At 56.1% G+C, this 14,793-nt stretch overlaps 1 protein-coding gene across 1 annotated transcript; it reads right to left on the bottom strand.

Annotated features, from left to right (window-relative positions):
- Nucleotides 1-1,542: 1,542 nt before the first annotated feature.
- On the bottom strand, nt 1,543-10,642 carry PPM1J (protein phosphatase, Mg2+/Mn2+ dependent 1J). Its single transcript, XM_071578524.1, has 10 exons — nt 10,337-10,642; nt 8,945-9,071; nt 8,117-8,440; nt 7,531-7,643; nt 5,874-5,958; nt 4,235-4,353; nt 3,995-4,058; nt 3,709-3,816; nt 3,407-3,558; nt 1,543-3,143 (listed from the first exon to the last, which is right to left on the bottom strand). Exons 1-10 carry the CDS (start codon nt 10,585-10,587, stop codon nt 2,996-2,998), a joined length of 1,491 nt encoding a protein of 496 aa, XP_071434625.1. The 5' UTR covers nt 10,588-10,642; the 3' UTR covers nt 1,543-2,995.
- Between the last annotated feature and the right edge of the window lie 4,151 nt (nt 10,643-14,793).

Here is a 14,793-nt window from a genome sequence, read left to right as displayed (position 1 = left end):
CCAAACCATCTGCCATCGGAGCATCGCTCAAGGGGATGCTTTTCCCCCCCTTAAGTGTTGTCTTATTTCCCCCCTAAGCAGGGGTCCCACACCACTGGTGCACTTCATGAGGGGATGCCTTACCCCCATATTAACTTTTTCCCTCCTAACCTGGAGTCCCACATCGCTGGAGACCAATCCCCAAACTGTCTGACACCAGAGCACTGCTCAAGGGGGCCCCTTTGCCCACGAGTGTTCCTTGCTTTGCCCCCTAACCAGGGGTGCCCCACCACTCAAGCAGCACCACTCCAGGGGACACCTTTTCCTCTGTATGTGTTATTTATGGCAGCCCCCCAGAGCCGGTGCCAGCGAATTTGCTCTGCCAGGAAAGGCTGATCCCAGCAGGCACCAGCAGCCAATCTCATCACACCTTTCCCACATCCATCCCCAGCTGCTGTCCAGGCACCCACTCATTCCTTGAGGGACACCCCACTTCCCACCATGACAGACACAGAGTGGCTGAGGGACATGCCCTGTCCTCAGGGTCTCTGTGCTCTCCACTGGGCCACTGGTAGAGGGGGACTGTGACATGTCAGGCCTCACACTGAGGAGACCCCAGTGCTGCTGGCAGGGGCTCTGGCTCCCCATGCCCACCACAGGCTGTTGGGAGGGAGGAGCAGGCAGCTTCTGCCCCCACAACATCCCAGCTGCAGGGCACAGTCTCTGTCCCTGAGCCAGGGAGAGGCAGCCCCAGGGGCCTGGCCCAGACCCAGGCTCATAAACTGCTGCTATTTTAAGGACTTGAAGACAATTTTTCTTAATTTATCAAGCCCCAGGCCAGGAGCTGGTTCCAAAGGAAATGTTTCCTTAGTAAAAAAGGGAACCACAGAGGAAACTTTAAATGCAGCCTCTGCCTCCTTGCCTTATCCAGCAGCTTCCAGACAGTGACCTGGAAAAGCAGAGCCAGTTTTCAGCCAGCAGCATGAAAAGCATCATGCCAGGGGAACAGGGCTGTGCAAACAAGAGTGGGGGGAGCATCAAAAGCACCAGGGGTACTGGACAGCAGTCAGGAGGATGTGAAACAGCAAAGATGCTTCCAGCAGACAGCCCACCCTCGAGGCAGAAGTAGCTGCTGTTGGGGTACCTGAACTCCCAGGGAGTGAGTCACATTCCTGGGAGCCATAACCTGCCAGGCTGTGCCTTCATCCACAGCCCACCCACCTCCCTCCCCTCCCAGATAGGAAAACCATCAGCCTTTCCATCCCTCCATTCCCTGTCTGATGCTCCCATTCCCACCAGACTGGCCACTGCCCCCATCTCCCAGCCAGAGCCAGGGAGATGAGAACCTCAGGGCAGCACCACAGAGACTTGGCAGCACAGCAGCGGCTCCCACTGCCCAGGGGAGACAGACGGATATTCCAGTGCCAAGGGCAGAGGGACAGCAGCTCACATGGCTCTGCCTGGGCCTATTTGCCTGCCCACATAAATTAATCAGAGCTAATTGGCTTTTAGGTAAGTCTTCTTTGCAGGAGCTCTGCAAAGAAAGACTCTGAAGTGGGACTGCAAGTGGCAAAACCTTTATTTAAACACACAGTGCTGTGCAAGAACAGGCTCCCAGCCCCGGCACCACTCCCTGCTCCCTTCAGCATGGATGCCAACAGGTTCAAATCTCACTGGGTAACTTTCACTTCCCATTAAGTGCACCCAGTTTATTTACATCTCACTGGTTACAGGAGACAAACATTCATCAGAGGTGACACTTGACAAGAGCTGACTGCGCCCAGCAGCAGGACACAAACCACTGGTGCCACAGAGCCTTTGCATAACAGGGAACCATGGACCAGCTCCTTCCATATCCACACTGCCAGGATGGGACAATCCCTCACATTTTGGGAGGATGCAACACTTCACAGAGGTGCAGGCAAATGGATGCTCCAGGTCGAGATCTGCGTGATGAAAAGATCCTGTGCAGAGATCAACCTCTCCAGCTCTGCTCTGCACCAGTTTTGAGATTATTAAGGAAAAGGAGGGAGCTCTCTTCCCCCACCCTGGTCACACCAAGCTGCTTTTATTGTGGGTTGCCAGCCCTGGGCTAAGCAGATCCACGCCACGCAGTTAAGCTGTTAAGCTCGCCTGAATAGGGCTGCTCTGTGTGCGGCTGCTAATTCAGAACCACTCAGAAATATAGACATACATTCATAGACTCCCCACACCAAGGAAGGATTTAGACATTCTCCAGCTTAGCTCTTCAGTTAATAACTGGCTCCAGAAGCACAGCAGTGATCCAAGGCATGGGAGGGTGGGGGCAGAACCTGTGGCCAGTGCAATGGCTTGTCCTTCCCCAGGGCTCTGGGTGCACAGCAGGGCTTGCTCACTGCTCCATCCTCCCAGAAACTGAGACAAGGTCCATGACTGGAACAAAGGTGTGAGGGGCTGGAAATTGGGAGCACAAAGCTGGGATGGCTGTTGTAGGGCTCACTCAGCACCACACCACCCATGGCTGGATTTGTGCTGGGGTGAGCATCGCCCAGCTGCCAGCAGGGCTTCACCTCCATCCACATCCCATCTGAGCCCCAGTGCCCAGCCCCAACAGCAGCTTTAGTGTCACAAGGTCATAGGGCAAGGGACAGAAGGTGAGTGCAGCAGATACAAGTGCTCCACCAGCCCCATGGCCATTGCACAGGGCTGGAACCAGCATGGCCAGGGCGAGGGGCGAAGAACACGCTGAGGACTCAGCAAGCCTTCAGTCTTTTCACAGCATTGAGAAAGCAGCAGCACAAAAACATCCTCAGCCCCAGTCTTCACTCTCTGTCCAAGGCCTCTTCATCTCCACCTGGGGCTGGGATGCAAGCAGGTGGAGGGGATGCTCTGCACAGGGGCACAGACTGAGGCTCCAGGTTTCTTACTCTTCTTGTGGTCGGCTCAGGAAACAAGTGCTTAAGGGAGAGGTGGCTCTGAGGCAGCGCCAGTGTCCTGTTAGCTCCATCCAGCCCCACTGCCTTGGCCTCACCGGGCATCACGTGTAGTTGCCAGGGCCACCCAGAGGGATCACGAAGACAGAGATGTCGTCACCGGAGCCCAGCTTATCGTTGGCCAACCGCCAGCCCCGCTCCTTCAGCACCCCCCGGGACCGCACCACCAGCTCCTGGGCCACCATGGTGTACCTGGGGGCACAGCAGAGCATGGCTCAGCAGCCACCCCAGACCCCCTGATGCAGCATTCCTGGCAAGGAGGGAGAAGCTGGAGCAGCTAGAGGTGTAGAAAAGGGTCCCTTGGAGAGATCCAAGCTCAGGTAGGCACATCCAGGAGAGCACGGTGTGCTGTGGAGCCCAGAGGGATGCATGGCCATGACTGCTCCAAGGAACCAGGTCAAGGGGAGGTGTTGGAGTGCAGGACATGCTGGTCCCTCTGTCCACTCATAGCTCACCTGCATGGATCATTGGGCTCGTAGCTCGTCAGCACCTCCATCACCACACCAGCCACCTCCTTGTCATTGGTGACATCCCAGAGCCCGTCAGTGCCCAAGACCAGAACATCATCGGGGCAGTGCTCGTACTGTGTGAGGTCATAAACCCTGACCTGGCAAGAAATGGGGCAAGACATGAGGGTGAGGGGCAGAGAGGCAGAGGGAGCTCCCACTATCCTGGGCACACCATGGATCTGGTCACACTGAGTGGCTCCGGCTGTTGCAGGAACCCCTGGGGCAGAGTGGCTGGCAGCCAGGCTTACCTCAGGGAAGCAGGACAGGAAGGGCTTGATGTGGATGTTGGAGCTGAACACCTTGAGGTCGTGGTCTCCCAGGCCCCGTGTGACCCCAATCGTGGCCATCATCCGAGCCTGGAGGACATTGGAATCAAAAAGAATTTTTAAGCCATTTTATCTCCACCTCCACTTCCAGCTGAGAATTGGTGGCATTGAAGTGATGACACACTACCAAAAACAAGGCTGAAAACCCAAAATCAGTGAGGGCAGGTGGGAAGCAACACCCACCCCAGCTCCTGCCACAGCACTTCACCTTTTTGCCTTCCCCGTAGATAAGTGGAAACTTCAGGTCATCCTCTTCTATCTTTTTGTAAGCCCTGGTTAAAATAAGCCAGAGACAAGGTGTCAGCAGGTGAAGGCTTCCAGCACCTCCCCTGCTTGCTCAGGACCTGGGTACCCAGTGAGCCAAAGCCCCCTGCCCCATGGGATGGGATGCCAGAGCTGGGCAACCACCTCAGCAGGACCCCAGTGCCACCAGTGGGTTGGGGGTTACCAGCCATTCATGTTCTGGTCCCTGTACAGCATCTTCTTCCCCACTTCCTTGGGCTGGATCCTGCGGGGGAACTCCAGGTGGGTGAACTCCTTCCCCAGCAGCTCAGGCCTCAGCAGTGCCTGTGGGAATAAGGGGTGTCTCAGCCAAAGGGCTGGGAGAGCAGGATCTGTGATCCAGCTCCATGTAGATGTGGGACCCACCAGCCCACCATGACCTCAAGCTTTGACATTCCATAGTGGGACAACACCAGCTGCTCTGAAGAAACTTTAATAGGTGCTGGTAGAGCAGCTTCAAACCACCGACCTGTGCTAACCCAGAGGGGAAACTGGAGCTGGGGACAGCCATGCCAGCACCCAGCAAGAAGGTAAAGCTTTTGCATGAAGAGTTTTGGGAAATAAAGGTCTCCAACAGGGATCAAACCCCAGCAAATTCCAGGAGAAACTGGCATTTTCCCAGGAGGAGCCACAGCTGCAAACCTCCCAGGATGCCAAGCTCAGCACAGGGCATGGCACTCACCTTAGGAAAAGAGTGATGGGTCTTTTCTAAAACAGTGTCCCAGCTGCAGCCATGAAAGGGACAAAGAGCAGCACAGAGCCCTTACCAGGGCAGCCCCAAGCCCCTTCCTGGAGCACAGCATGCAGGGACCAGGAACAGGGAAATTGGAAAATGCAGGTCGGGGAAGGAAGAGCCAAAAGAGAGGAGGAGATCTTGAGAAGACAGCGTGGCAGGGGTTTGGTGCAGAGACGCCCATCTCGCTCCAGGGGAGCCCTGACCACAGCCTGGGCATGATGTGGCAGAGCAGCATGTGCCTGTCCCCAGCCTGTGCCCTGCCCTTCACAGCCAGCTGGAGAGGATCCCACTCACAGCAGTTTCCTCCTCTTGGTCATTCAAAAATAGATTCAAGAAAAAACACCTCAGTGTTTTTCCACGTATACTGCAAGCCAGGAAATTGCATCCAGCAAGACCTTCTCCAACACAAACGCCTCCTCCACTGTGCTGCCCTCAGAGAGTTCTTTATAACCTTAAAAAGTCTCCCTGGGTGGCACCGGGGGAGGGTTGTCCAGGACAGGGACAGGGAGCTTTCAGGGAGAAAGCCAGAAAGCAGCTGGCACACGTCAGCTCAGACTCCTCAGGGAACAGCCGGGGACAAAACTAGGACTCAGCAGGAGCACTGTGACTCCTCTGACCATGTGAGGGAGCACAGGGGGTGGAGGGAGCACAGCCACACTCCTCCTGGTCACAGCAGCTCAGGCAGGAGATGCTCCCTGTTCCTGGGGCAGGACCAGGGCAAGATGGACCAAACTGGCTCCATGCAACCAGCCCAAATCATCCCTGTGCCAAAAGCCCGGGATCTCCAGGTCCCAGCTTGGAGTCACAGCCTCTCACGCTGACCCCACAGCAAACCAGGGCTCTGCCAGCCACAAGATGCTCCCACACCAGCTCCCTGCATCCCAGTGCCTCTCCTCATCCCAGTGAGCAGACTGGGATGTACAAACACTACCAGCAAGTCCCAACCATGGGGCTGCCTTCAGCTCCAGGACCCCACCATGGCAGCAGCCCAGCAGGCAGAGTAGGGGGGCTGGGAAGGAGTCAGGAGGTGATTCAGCAGGAATGGGGTTAGAAGAAAGGTCTTTCTTACTAAAAACTGCAGCCTCTGCCTCTCTGTCTCTGGAGTAAACTCCCTGGACATTGGAATGATTTCCCCATTACGGATGATAATGGCCCTGCAATGAAACATGGAAGGATGAGATTAGAGAGGAGAAGAGGAGACATGGAGGGGGAGCTGAGCCTGGCCCTCGAGGGCTGATTCCCAGGAGTGGTGCAATCCCTTCCCCTCCTCTGCCTGCCTGCTTCCCAGCCCGAGCTGGGAGCTGTTTGCTGGCTCTGGTGTTCCCCTGGGCAGGGCATGGCATGGCATCCCTCCCACCTGCACAAGACAGGGGCAGGGAGGAAGGGAAAATGGAAGAGAAGCATGGGCCAAAGGGGAATGAAGCAAACCAAAGGACAGGATATGGTTAGAAAAGGAGGAACACAAAGGTGGGGCACCCAAAGGAAGAGGGCAGTTGCACACAGGAGGGGCAGAAATCGCCTGCAGCAGGACATGGGAGCACATGCCTGGCCCACACCAGCACTGTCACTCACTGCTGGGGCTGCTCTGATGGTTTGATGTGTTAAAATAACATAAAAGTCTGATTATGAGATGTTTCTGCATGTCATGGTGGGCTAGAGGATCCACCCCACCTGCTGTCCCAGCTCTGGCAGTGCCTGATGCCCGAGGAGAGAACACAGACCCTCGCCCAGAAGCAGTTACAGCCTCAGGACCCCATGCCAGCTGCCATCCTGCTCAGTTGGTGCCTATCTGCTGCTGCCATGGAGGGGGCCTGCACCCAAAAGCAGAGGATCTCCTCGTCTCTGTCCAAGAGCTGGAAGCACATTCAGCCTCAGAAAATTGACCACAGCTTGTATTTGCTGGCCTGACACTGCTGAGGACAAGGTAACCTGCAGTAAATACCCAGAGAAGCTGTAGCTTCCCCATCCTTGGGAGTGTCCAGTGCCACGATGGACAGGACTCAGAGCAATCTGGTCTAGTGGAAGGTGTCCCTGCCCATGGCAGGGGGTGGAACTGGATGAGCTTTAAGGTCCCTCCAACCCAAACCATTCTGTGATTCCGTGATTCAAAGCAGCTTCACCCTCACCATAAGGTGGCCCTGCCTTCCTACCACTACTTGGAGATATGAGCACACCCAGGTGCAGGTACCCAGTAACCCACCGTGGGAAATGCACGTGGCAATCAAAATTCTTGAGCTCTAAGCTCCCACTGCACCTTGTCTGCACACAGATTTGCATGTCCTTCTCCCCAAACAGGTCACTGGTATGAAGTGTGCCCTGAAATTACTTCTTGGGGATTTCGGAAAGCTTTGCTGAGGGCAATTTTCACTCCCCAACTTGCAGCCCAGGTCAGCACCAGCAGCAGGGGCTGGGGTGTGATCCAGAGCCATCTGGGAAGCAGACAGGATGCTGTTGGGAAGGAAGGGAGCAAATCCCAGATTTTTGGAGGTGATTCTGCAGCCCTATCTGTGCACCAGGCGAGCACAGAGACCACAGCAGGGCACACTGTCCCCAGGGCATGCAGCAGGCAGGGGGTGGCTCTGCCCAGTCCTGCCACATCCACCCTCCCCAAGGCAGGGCTGGAGGTGGGTGCTCCTCACCAGCCTGACCTCCAGCACCACCCTGCTCTACCAGGGTGCTCCCTAATCACCAGGAGAAGGGTGAGGGCTGCCCTGGGGGGGCTGTACCTGCTGTCACCAGCATTGGCCACGTAGAACTTGCCCATGAGGTAGATGGCAGCCAGGGCACAGCAGCCCCCAGCCAGGTGCTGGGCCGCCCGCTCCCGCTCGATCTGGTCATCCTGTGGAGACAGAGAGTGGCTGCAAGCAGGGAGGGTGGGGGGACCCCAAATTATACCCGGCTGCTCCAGCAGCACCTCAGCTCCAGGTGGGAAGCAGCAGCCAGCCTGGGTTCCTTTCCCCATGCAGCCCAAGGGTGGTTGTAGGGCTTGAGGGATCAGGGGTCCCATGTGCCCAGTGGAGTGGGCAGGAAAGAGCAAGACAGGAGAGGAGGAGCTGGGACTGCTAGAACAAAGTCCAGCAAACCCCTCTGCACCCTCACAGGCCTGGGGCCCAAAGCCTCTGCATCCTGAACCCCCAAAATATGGGGCATCAAAGTGCCCTCTGAGTCCATCCCATTAAGAGCCCTCCCTGCAGCTCACTCCTTGCTCCAGAGCTGCCTTTTGACAGAGAGGACAAGCTGATGCAGACACAGACAGCAAAGGGACACTCCCACGGGATGCCCTGGATGATGCCACAGGCAAAGGCTCCTCACCATGTGCTTAAAGGCGTTCTCGATGGCGCCGATCACGAGGCTCTCGTGGGACACCACTTTCTCCAGGTGGAACCGTGGCACAGCATTGTTGGGGACCTCCCCATCATCCTCTGTGAGGGACACTCGGTTTGGATCTGCAGGGCCAGTCCTTGTGTCATGTGGGAGGCAGATGGGAGGAGGGGAGGGGTCCTGCAGGATGTCCACGAGGTCCCGGAGCTGCTCACAGATGTGCATGTGGAGCCTCTCAGATGCCATGACAGCAGCTCCACTGCCTGCATGGCCATCAAACAGGGCCCAGTAGTGGAAATAAAATCCCTTCCTGCCCTGTGGCAAGAAGAGGGAAGGTTAAATGAGCCTGTGAGGAAGCAAATGGGATGGGGAATTCAGAGCAGTTGGGGCCACTAGCTGAGGACATTGACACAGGCTCTGCCTCGTTCTCACAGGTCCCAGTGTGGACAGGAGCCATGTGGGCAGCTGACCAAGGGTGTCTGGACATGGCTGGTCCCTGGCTGGAGCCCAGCCCTGCATCAGACACCTCGTTCTGCCAGCAGCACTCCTCCAGCAGCCAGCTCCTCCACGGGGCCAGTACCGCAGCCACCCCTGCAGCATACCAGGGCACAGGGGCTAGTGGTCTCCCTGGGCCAGCCAGCCCTGCTGCAGCCCCGTGGGGATGGAGGATGGCAGGAGCTGGCAGGGAGCACGGCCACCCAGGCTGGGAACCAAGGGAATCCCTGGGGCACAGACTTCCCCACATGCCCTACGCTGTGCCCTGCTGCTGGGCATCCTCCCTGCCGTGCCCCTGCCTGGTCACACCACCAGGGTTCTCACCCGGCCCAGTTCCCCGGCGCCTTCCCTGGACGACAGCCGGCCCCTCGGGCTGGGCCTCCTCTCCACAAACACCACGTCGCAGCACGCCTGGTCCTCATTGTGCTGGCTCTTCCCCGCATTTATCACCCTGCCAGGAGGAAATGAGGTGTAAAGGCTCTTTCTTTCACATCGTGTCCCCGCAAAGGCCACCCCTGTAGCACCTCATCCCCTGCTAACCCCCTACTCGTGCCCTATGTCCTCAAGGATGCTTTCCACAGATGCTCCTGTCCTGTCCCAGGTGTCCCAGACAAGTTGAGTGGGTTGGTCTGGGGCCAGCAGCAGTACTGGGTGCCACCCACAGTGCAGTCCAGGGGAGAGAAGTTGTCTGGGCACCCACCAAGGGATGTGACCAGAAATAAGCTGGTTTTGTTGCCATAAACTGAGCAACTGCCCAAAACCCTGAGCCAGCCTCACATCTCCCCCAGCCAGGACTCATGGACAGGATCACAACCGCACCCATGTCCCATCACCTCTAGGGAGGGAGCGGGGGCCTCAGAGAAGGAGGGGAGAAGGTGATGGTGACAAAACCAACAGGACTTTTGCAAAAAGAGTCACACGGACTTTTCCCTGTCTATGCTGACACAGCAGATTTCAGGTCGAGATTGCAGAACTTGCTCACGGGAGGAAGCTGTAAACACGCACAACAGGGTGACTGTGCTTTGGGCACACACTTTTCAAGCGGTTTGCAGAAGTCTTGGGAGACCTAAAAGGGTAGGGTTTGTGCCGGGCACTGCTACCCCAGCACGTCCTGGGGCAAATCAACATCTCAAAAAGCTCTCTGGGATATCTGGAAGATCAGCTTGAGGAAGAGACGGGGAGTGAGCTGACAGCACTGAGCAGCAAAAGCCCTCAAAATCTGACCTTCTCCACCTGCTTTCACAGTTAGGGGTGAAACTCGCAGTGAGTGAAAGGAGAAGAGAATCTGCTCCTCGAAGGGGAAGTCACAGTCAGTCCCGCTCCCAGGAGAAAGCCCCAGCTCCCTGTTCCCCCCAAGTCCTGCCAGAGCCGCCGCGGCTTCTTCGCCCTCGGTGTCAGTTCCCCACGGAACGGGGATTGTGCGAAAAGCGTAGAAAACAATAAAAGGGCAGAAGAGCCCTGAATCCCCCGGGGATGGGTGAGAGCACGGACGTCCCGCCGATGCTCTCCCACCGCGAGCATCCCCAGCGCCCGCTCCGCGCTGCTGGAAAAGGAACACACGCAGCTCACCGCGCGTCGCGACCCACTTTCGTCCCCAAGGTCCCCGCTCTGGGGCCGAGAGGGGCCAGCCCGCCCTCCCCGGGCTGCAAACCGCCATTCCCCCGCGCCAGTCCCGCTCCCAGTCCCAGTCTCGGTCCCGGTTCCGGCCCCGCTCACTCGGCGTATCCCGTGCTCCAGGGCAGGCGGCGGCGGCCGTCGCGGGGGCTCTGCACCGCCCGCCCGGTGTGATCGTCGGCTCGGCGCAGCTCCTCGGGCGTCAGCTGCAGGAAGGCCGGCCGGCAGAAGGCGGCCGGAGGCGGCGATGCCCCGGCCCCGCCGCCGCGGGGCTCCGCGGGGGTCTGCGCGCCCGCCCCCGCGCCCAGCCCCGCCGCCAGCTGCGCCACGGCGGCGCGCACCCGCAGCAGCATCCCGAGCCCGGCCGAGCGCAGCCAAACCGGGCCGAGCGGGGCAGAACCGAGCCGAGTCCGCCGCCCCGCCCCACCTCCCGCCCCGCCGTGGTGTGGTGCGGGGGGGGACCAGGCGCGGCAGCTCAGCGCCGCAGCGCGTACGCGCATCGCCTGCCGTTAGCCCGCAGTCGGGAGGAGGGAGAGCCCTCCCGGGGAGTGACACCCCCCGCCGTTATCCCACAGCCGGCGGAGAACGAACCCCCAACACAGGAGGGATACACACCCCCGGTCGCTACCCCGCAGCCGGCCGAGAACGAGCCCTCCCGCGGAATGATCCCCCCTCCGCTATCCCGCAGCTGGGTGAAGGGCGAGCCCTCTCGGAGATGGATCCCCCACTCCGTTATCCCGCAGCCGGGTGAAAGATAAGCCCTCCCGGGGAGGGACCGGGCATCCCGCTGGAAGCACCGGGGACAGGAACCATCGCTGCGTCCAAAAGGCTCCGGGAAAGTCTTTTCCCGGTTGGATGTGCGGCTTCGGGGGGACAGGCTCGCCCTGCCCGCGCGTGGCTGCTCCCATCCCCGCGCTTTTCCCGGCAGGTGGGTTTCCTGGCTGGATCGTCCCAGGGCTCCCCCAGAGCCACCTACTCCGGTACAATCTCCTTGTCCAGCGCCTGGCGCTTTGTCACCCCCCTGTGCTCATCAGCCCACGCGCGGCCATGCCGGGCTATTAATAACCAGCAGCCTGCGGAGGAGCGGGGAGGTACCGTGAGAGGGCTGAGAGTTGAACCTCTCCCTCCCTCCCTTTCACCCAGGATGCTGCGCTCCAGCGTCAGCAGGATGCGGATTTAGCTGACCCAGAACAACACATCCTCCCTGGCTGGGAGGGGAAGAGCCGGCAGCATAAACACCATCGCTGGCACAGCCTGACCTCAGCACCTCCCTGCCTCTGGGCTCCTGTGACAGCAGAAAAACTGCTGAAAAAACACAGCACCCTCCTACTGTAAAGTAAAATTGAGGCTGTTTCTTAAAATTCCTGTGCCCCAGTGCTCTCAGCACCACAGAGGAGCCACTTGTTCCTGTCCACACAGGGCTTTTGCACTGTAAGTTCCAAGCAGAAGCAGCTCTGTTGAGCCCTCTAGGTTTTAGCCACTTTCAGCCAGTGCTCTTCAAACTACCAGCCTACCAGGATCATACTTCAGAAGTTGTTCAGCACTCCCTGTGTTCCCATATTCTAATCCCAAGCTTTCAGGTCTTCAGTACCCTTTTAAGCTTTTTCAGTGCCCTTCAGGACCGGATCTAGTGGGTGGCATTGGAACTGGGTGACATTTAAGGTCCCTTCCAACCCACCCCTCCAGTCTGAGGCCAGGACCTCTCTGATGCCTCTCCAGCAGCCCCAGATCCTCTCCTCTGCTCCTGATACCTTCTCCCTCATAGCATCCCTGACCTGGTCATGCAGGAGGGCTCTCAAATATTCTGAGTGCACTAATTCTTGTGTTATTAAGACTGAAAATCATGGGATTCTCCAGGGAATGTGTCCCCCCTCTGCTGGACAGCCAATCTGCCCTGTATTGCTGAGTCACCAGAATGCTTTCCTTGGAAAGAAGGAAATGGCGGTTTCCGGAATGACTTCTGTGACCCTGTTTGATATTTATTGTTTCCCTTACGCTGAGCACCGAACCCAGAGAATGGTCTGACATATAAACACTCTGCAGGAACCCTCCCTGAAACAATGCAGTGCTAACAACTGTTTTCCAAGAAAGAGGACTCCGTTTCCTCCTATTCATGCTGCCTGCCAGCTCCATTGGAGTTTCCTCCGTATCTGTGAGGCTGGTGTTCCCCTTCACAGGGCTGCTGGCACAGGGCCTGGGGATGCAGATGTGATAGCCTGAGTCAGACTAAGAGCATGGGGAGGCCACTGCCAGTAAATGGCCACTTTGGATGCCAGCAACTCTGCCCTTTGCTCTTCCCATCCATCTGGGAGTCCTGCCTGGGATGCTCATGCTTTTTATTTTAGCAACAACACTCCTCAGGTGGGTGCAAAGCTGGGAAGACTTTCTCCTGAAGCCCCCAGAGCTGGTGGGATTCCTAAGGCCAGTCTAAATCCAAGAGTTCTCCGCAGCTCAGCATCATCTCAGGGTTTCTGATGGACCTGGACATGGGTGTTCCCTCCTCCTCTTCAGCCAATGCCTCCTTCTCCCACAGCTGCAGGGAAAGCAGGAATTCCCATATTCTCCCTTCCCTTCTTAACAGCTGAGGGTTTGCTGATGCAGAATGGAGGTGATGTAAGGTCATGACATCATTTTGTTTGGTTTCTGGACAAAGCCTTGTGAAAATGGATAATGAAAATAATTCCTATTAACTTCTATGGGAGAACCAGAGAAGCAATTTCCCAAAGCCCCTTTTAAATGCAAAACTCTATTTTGAGGAAGCAGAGATGTTAATTACTTCCAAAAATCCATTTTATTAAAGAAGATCAGCGCTTTTGGTGCTTCTGCTCTGGGCAGGGCAAGAGGAGCTGAGCTCACCAGGGCAGCAGCCACATGTCCATGGGGAGCACTGGCACCAGTACCAATAATCCCCTCCCACCTGCTGCCATGAAAAACAGCAATTCAAAGACTACTTATGCAGGAATTAGGCTTAAATTATGCTATTTTGCTTAATTTCTCATGCAACTGCTCAGCAATGAAAAAACCTTTCTAGGTTTCATCCTTCATCTACGTTGCTGAGACCCAAAGCAGGTAGGGTGGAGCCAGAGATATTTCTTTGTGGAAGAATGACATGTTGGTGGCATTTAAGCCAGAACAGAAGTAAATTAAACATCTAGATCATAAAAGTACCAGAGGATGTTTTAAAACAGGCTCTTTGCAGCAGTGCATTAGTTGACTGTACAGCCTGACTGTGTAATGAGCAATATATTAATTTATAATTAGTGTAATACAGTGAAGCTCAGCAAATAGCTCCGTGCACTCTGGATAATTCATCAACAGAAGAAGCAGCTCTTAATGGTTTCCAAGGTTTGCCTGTCCCCTGTAATTGGGAAGTTCAGAATTTATTGTTATTTCTTTGAAGGGATAATTTGATTGCAGCCACACATCTTTATTCCCTGTCTGTTCCTGCTGGAGTGCAGAGGAGCCTTTGGAGCGTTGCTGCTCTGGGTACTGTGTGACCTCCCTGCAGGTGGGTGTAGCAGCGTTTTGCAGAGCAGATGACCTGGATTTGGTGCAGATTCCCAGAGGGTTTTACCCTCTCCTCTCCCTGCTGCAGAGCAGAGGCAGAGTGGCACATTAACCTCCTTGGATCACCTGACTTTCCCCTCTCTGCTGCTTGAAAATCTTCCATACCCCTTGCACATCTCCCAGGGGATCTTCATTTTTAATTCTGCTCTCAAAGTCTTCAGGAGTTGCAGGTCTCATAAAGCAACACCTGAAATACAGTAGGACAATAATAAATGTGTGTTAATCAGACTATTCAGAATTTTTGGAGCCTTTGGGGAACTTATTTTTCAGTTTGGAAGCTCAGCCCCACCTCTTGAAGGATAAAAGGAGCAGGACTGCTCCCTGCCTGTGTGGCAGTGCCCAGGATCCTCCCTCCTGGCCTGCCCTGTTGGCAGGCTGGGAATCTGCACTGAAATTCTCTGCTGTCAGCAGAGTCCTCTGAAAAGGGAACAAAACCCTTAGAGCTGGGTCTCCTCAGAGGAAGGGGATAAATAAACTTGAATCTCATTTCAGAGACCCACTGAAAACAGGGTGTGATAAATCTTACCCAGGAATAAGATGTCAGTTCTGCTTTTTCCAGCTTTAATGAAATAATTTGTATGCCTCTGCCTATTAGCAGCTGCAGATAAGTTGATTGCACTGAGGATTTGAAGTCTTCTGCTGTGTCCATCTGCTTTTGCATAACCATCTGCCCCAAACCCTTGTCTGGTACACCAGGACTCCAATCCCTGAATTTTATTCCTGAAAATAAAACAAAAAAAAAGCTGGTTGCTCACCTGGAGGGTACAGAAGGGTTCCAGGCCACTGGTCTAAGGGGAAATGATTTCTTGCATGGGAACAGGATTAATCACTAAGGATTCATTAGGAATCATTGCTAAGATTTTCTAGTGCAGGTCCTTTCCTTGCCAAACTTGTCTTGGTTTGGATACTAAAAACTTGCCCCCCACCCCGTCCAGGGAAGAGATGAGGCTGAGGGCTGTTGCTGGACACCCCACAAAAAGCCAGGATGATGA

Source organism: Pithys albifrons, chromosome 28 (genome assembly GCF_047495875.1).
Source record: "Pithys albifrons albifrons isolate INPA30051 chromosome 28, PitAlb_v1, whole genome shotgun sequence".
Lineage (NCBI taxonomy): Eukaryota > Metazoa > Chordata > Aves > Passeriformes > Thamnophilidae > Pithys > Pithys albifrons.
The sequence above is the reverse complement of the archived record's forward strand: the minus strand, read 5'-3'. Positions and strand labels throughout refer to the sequence as shown.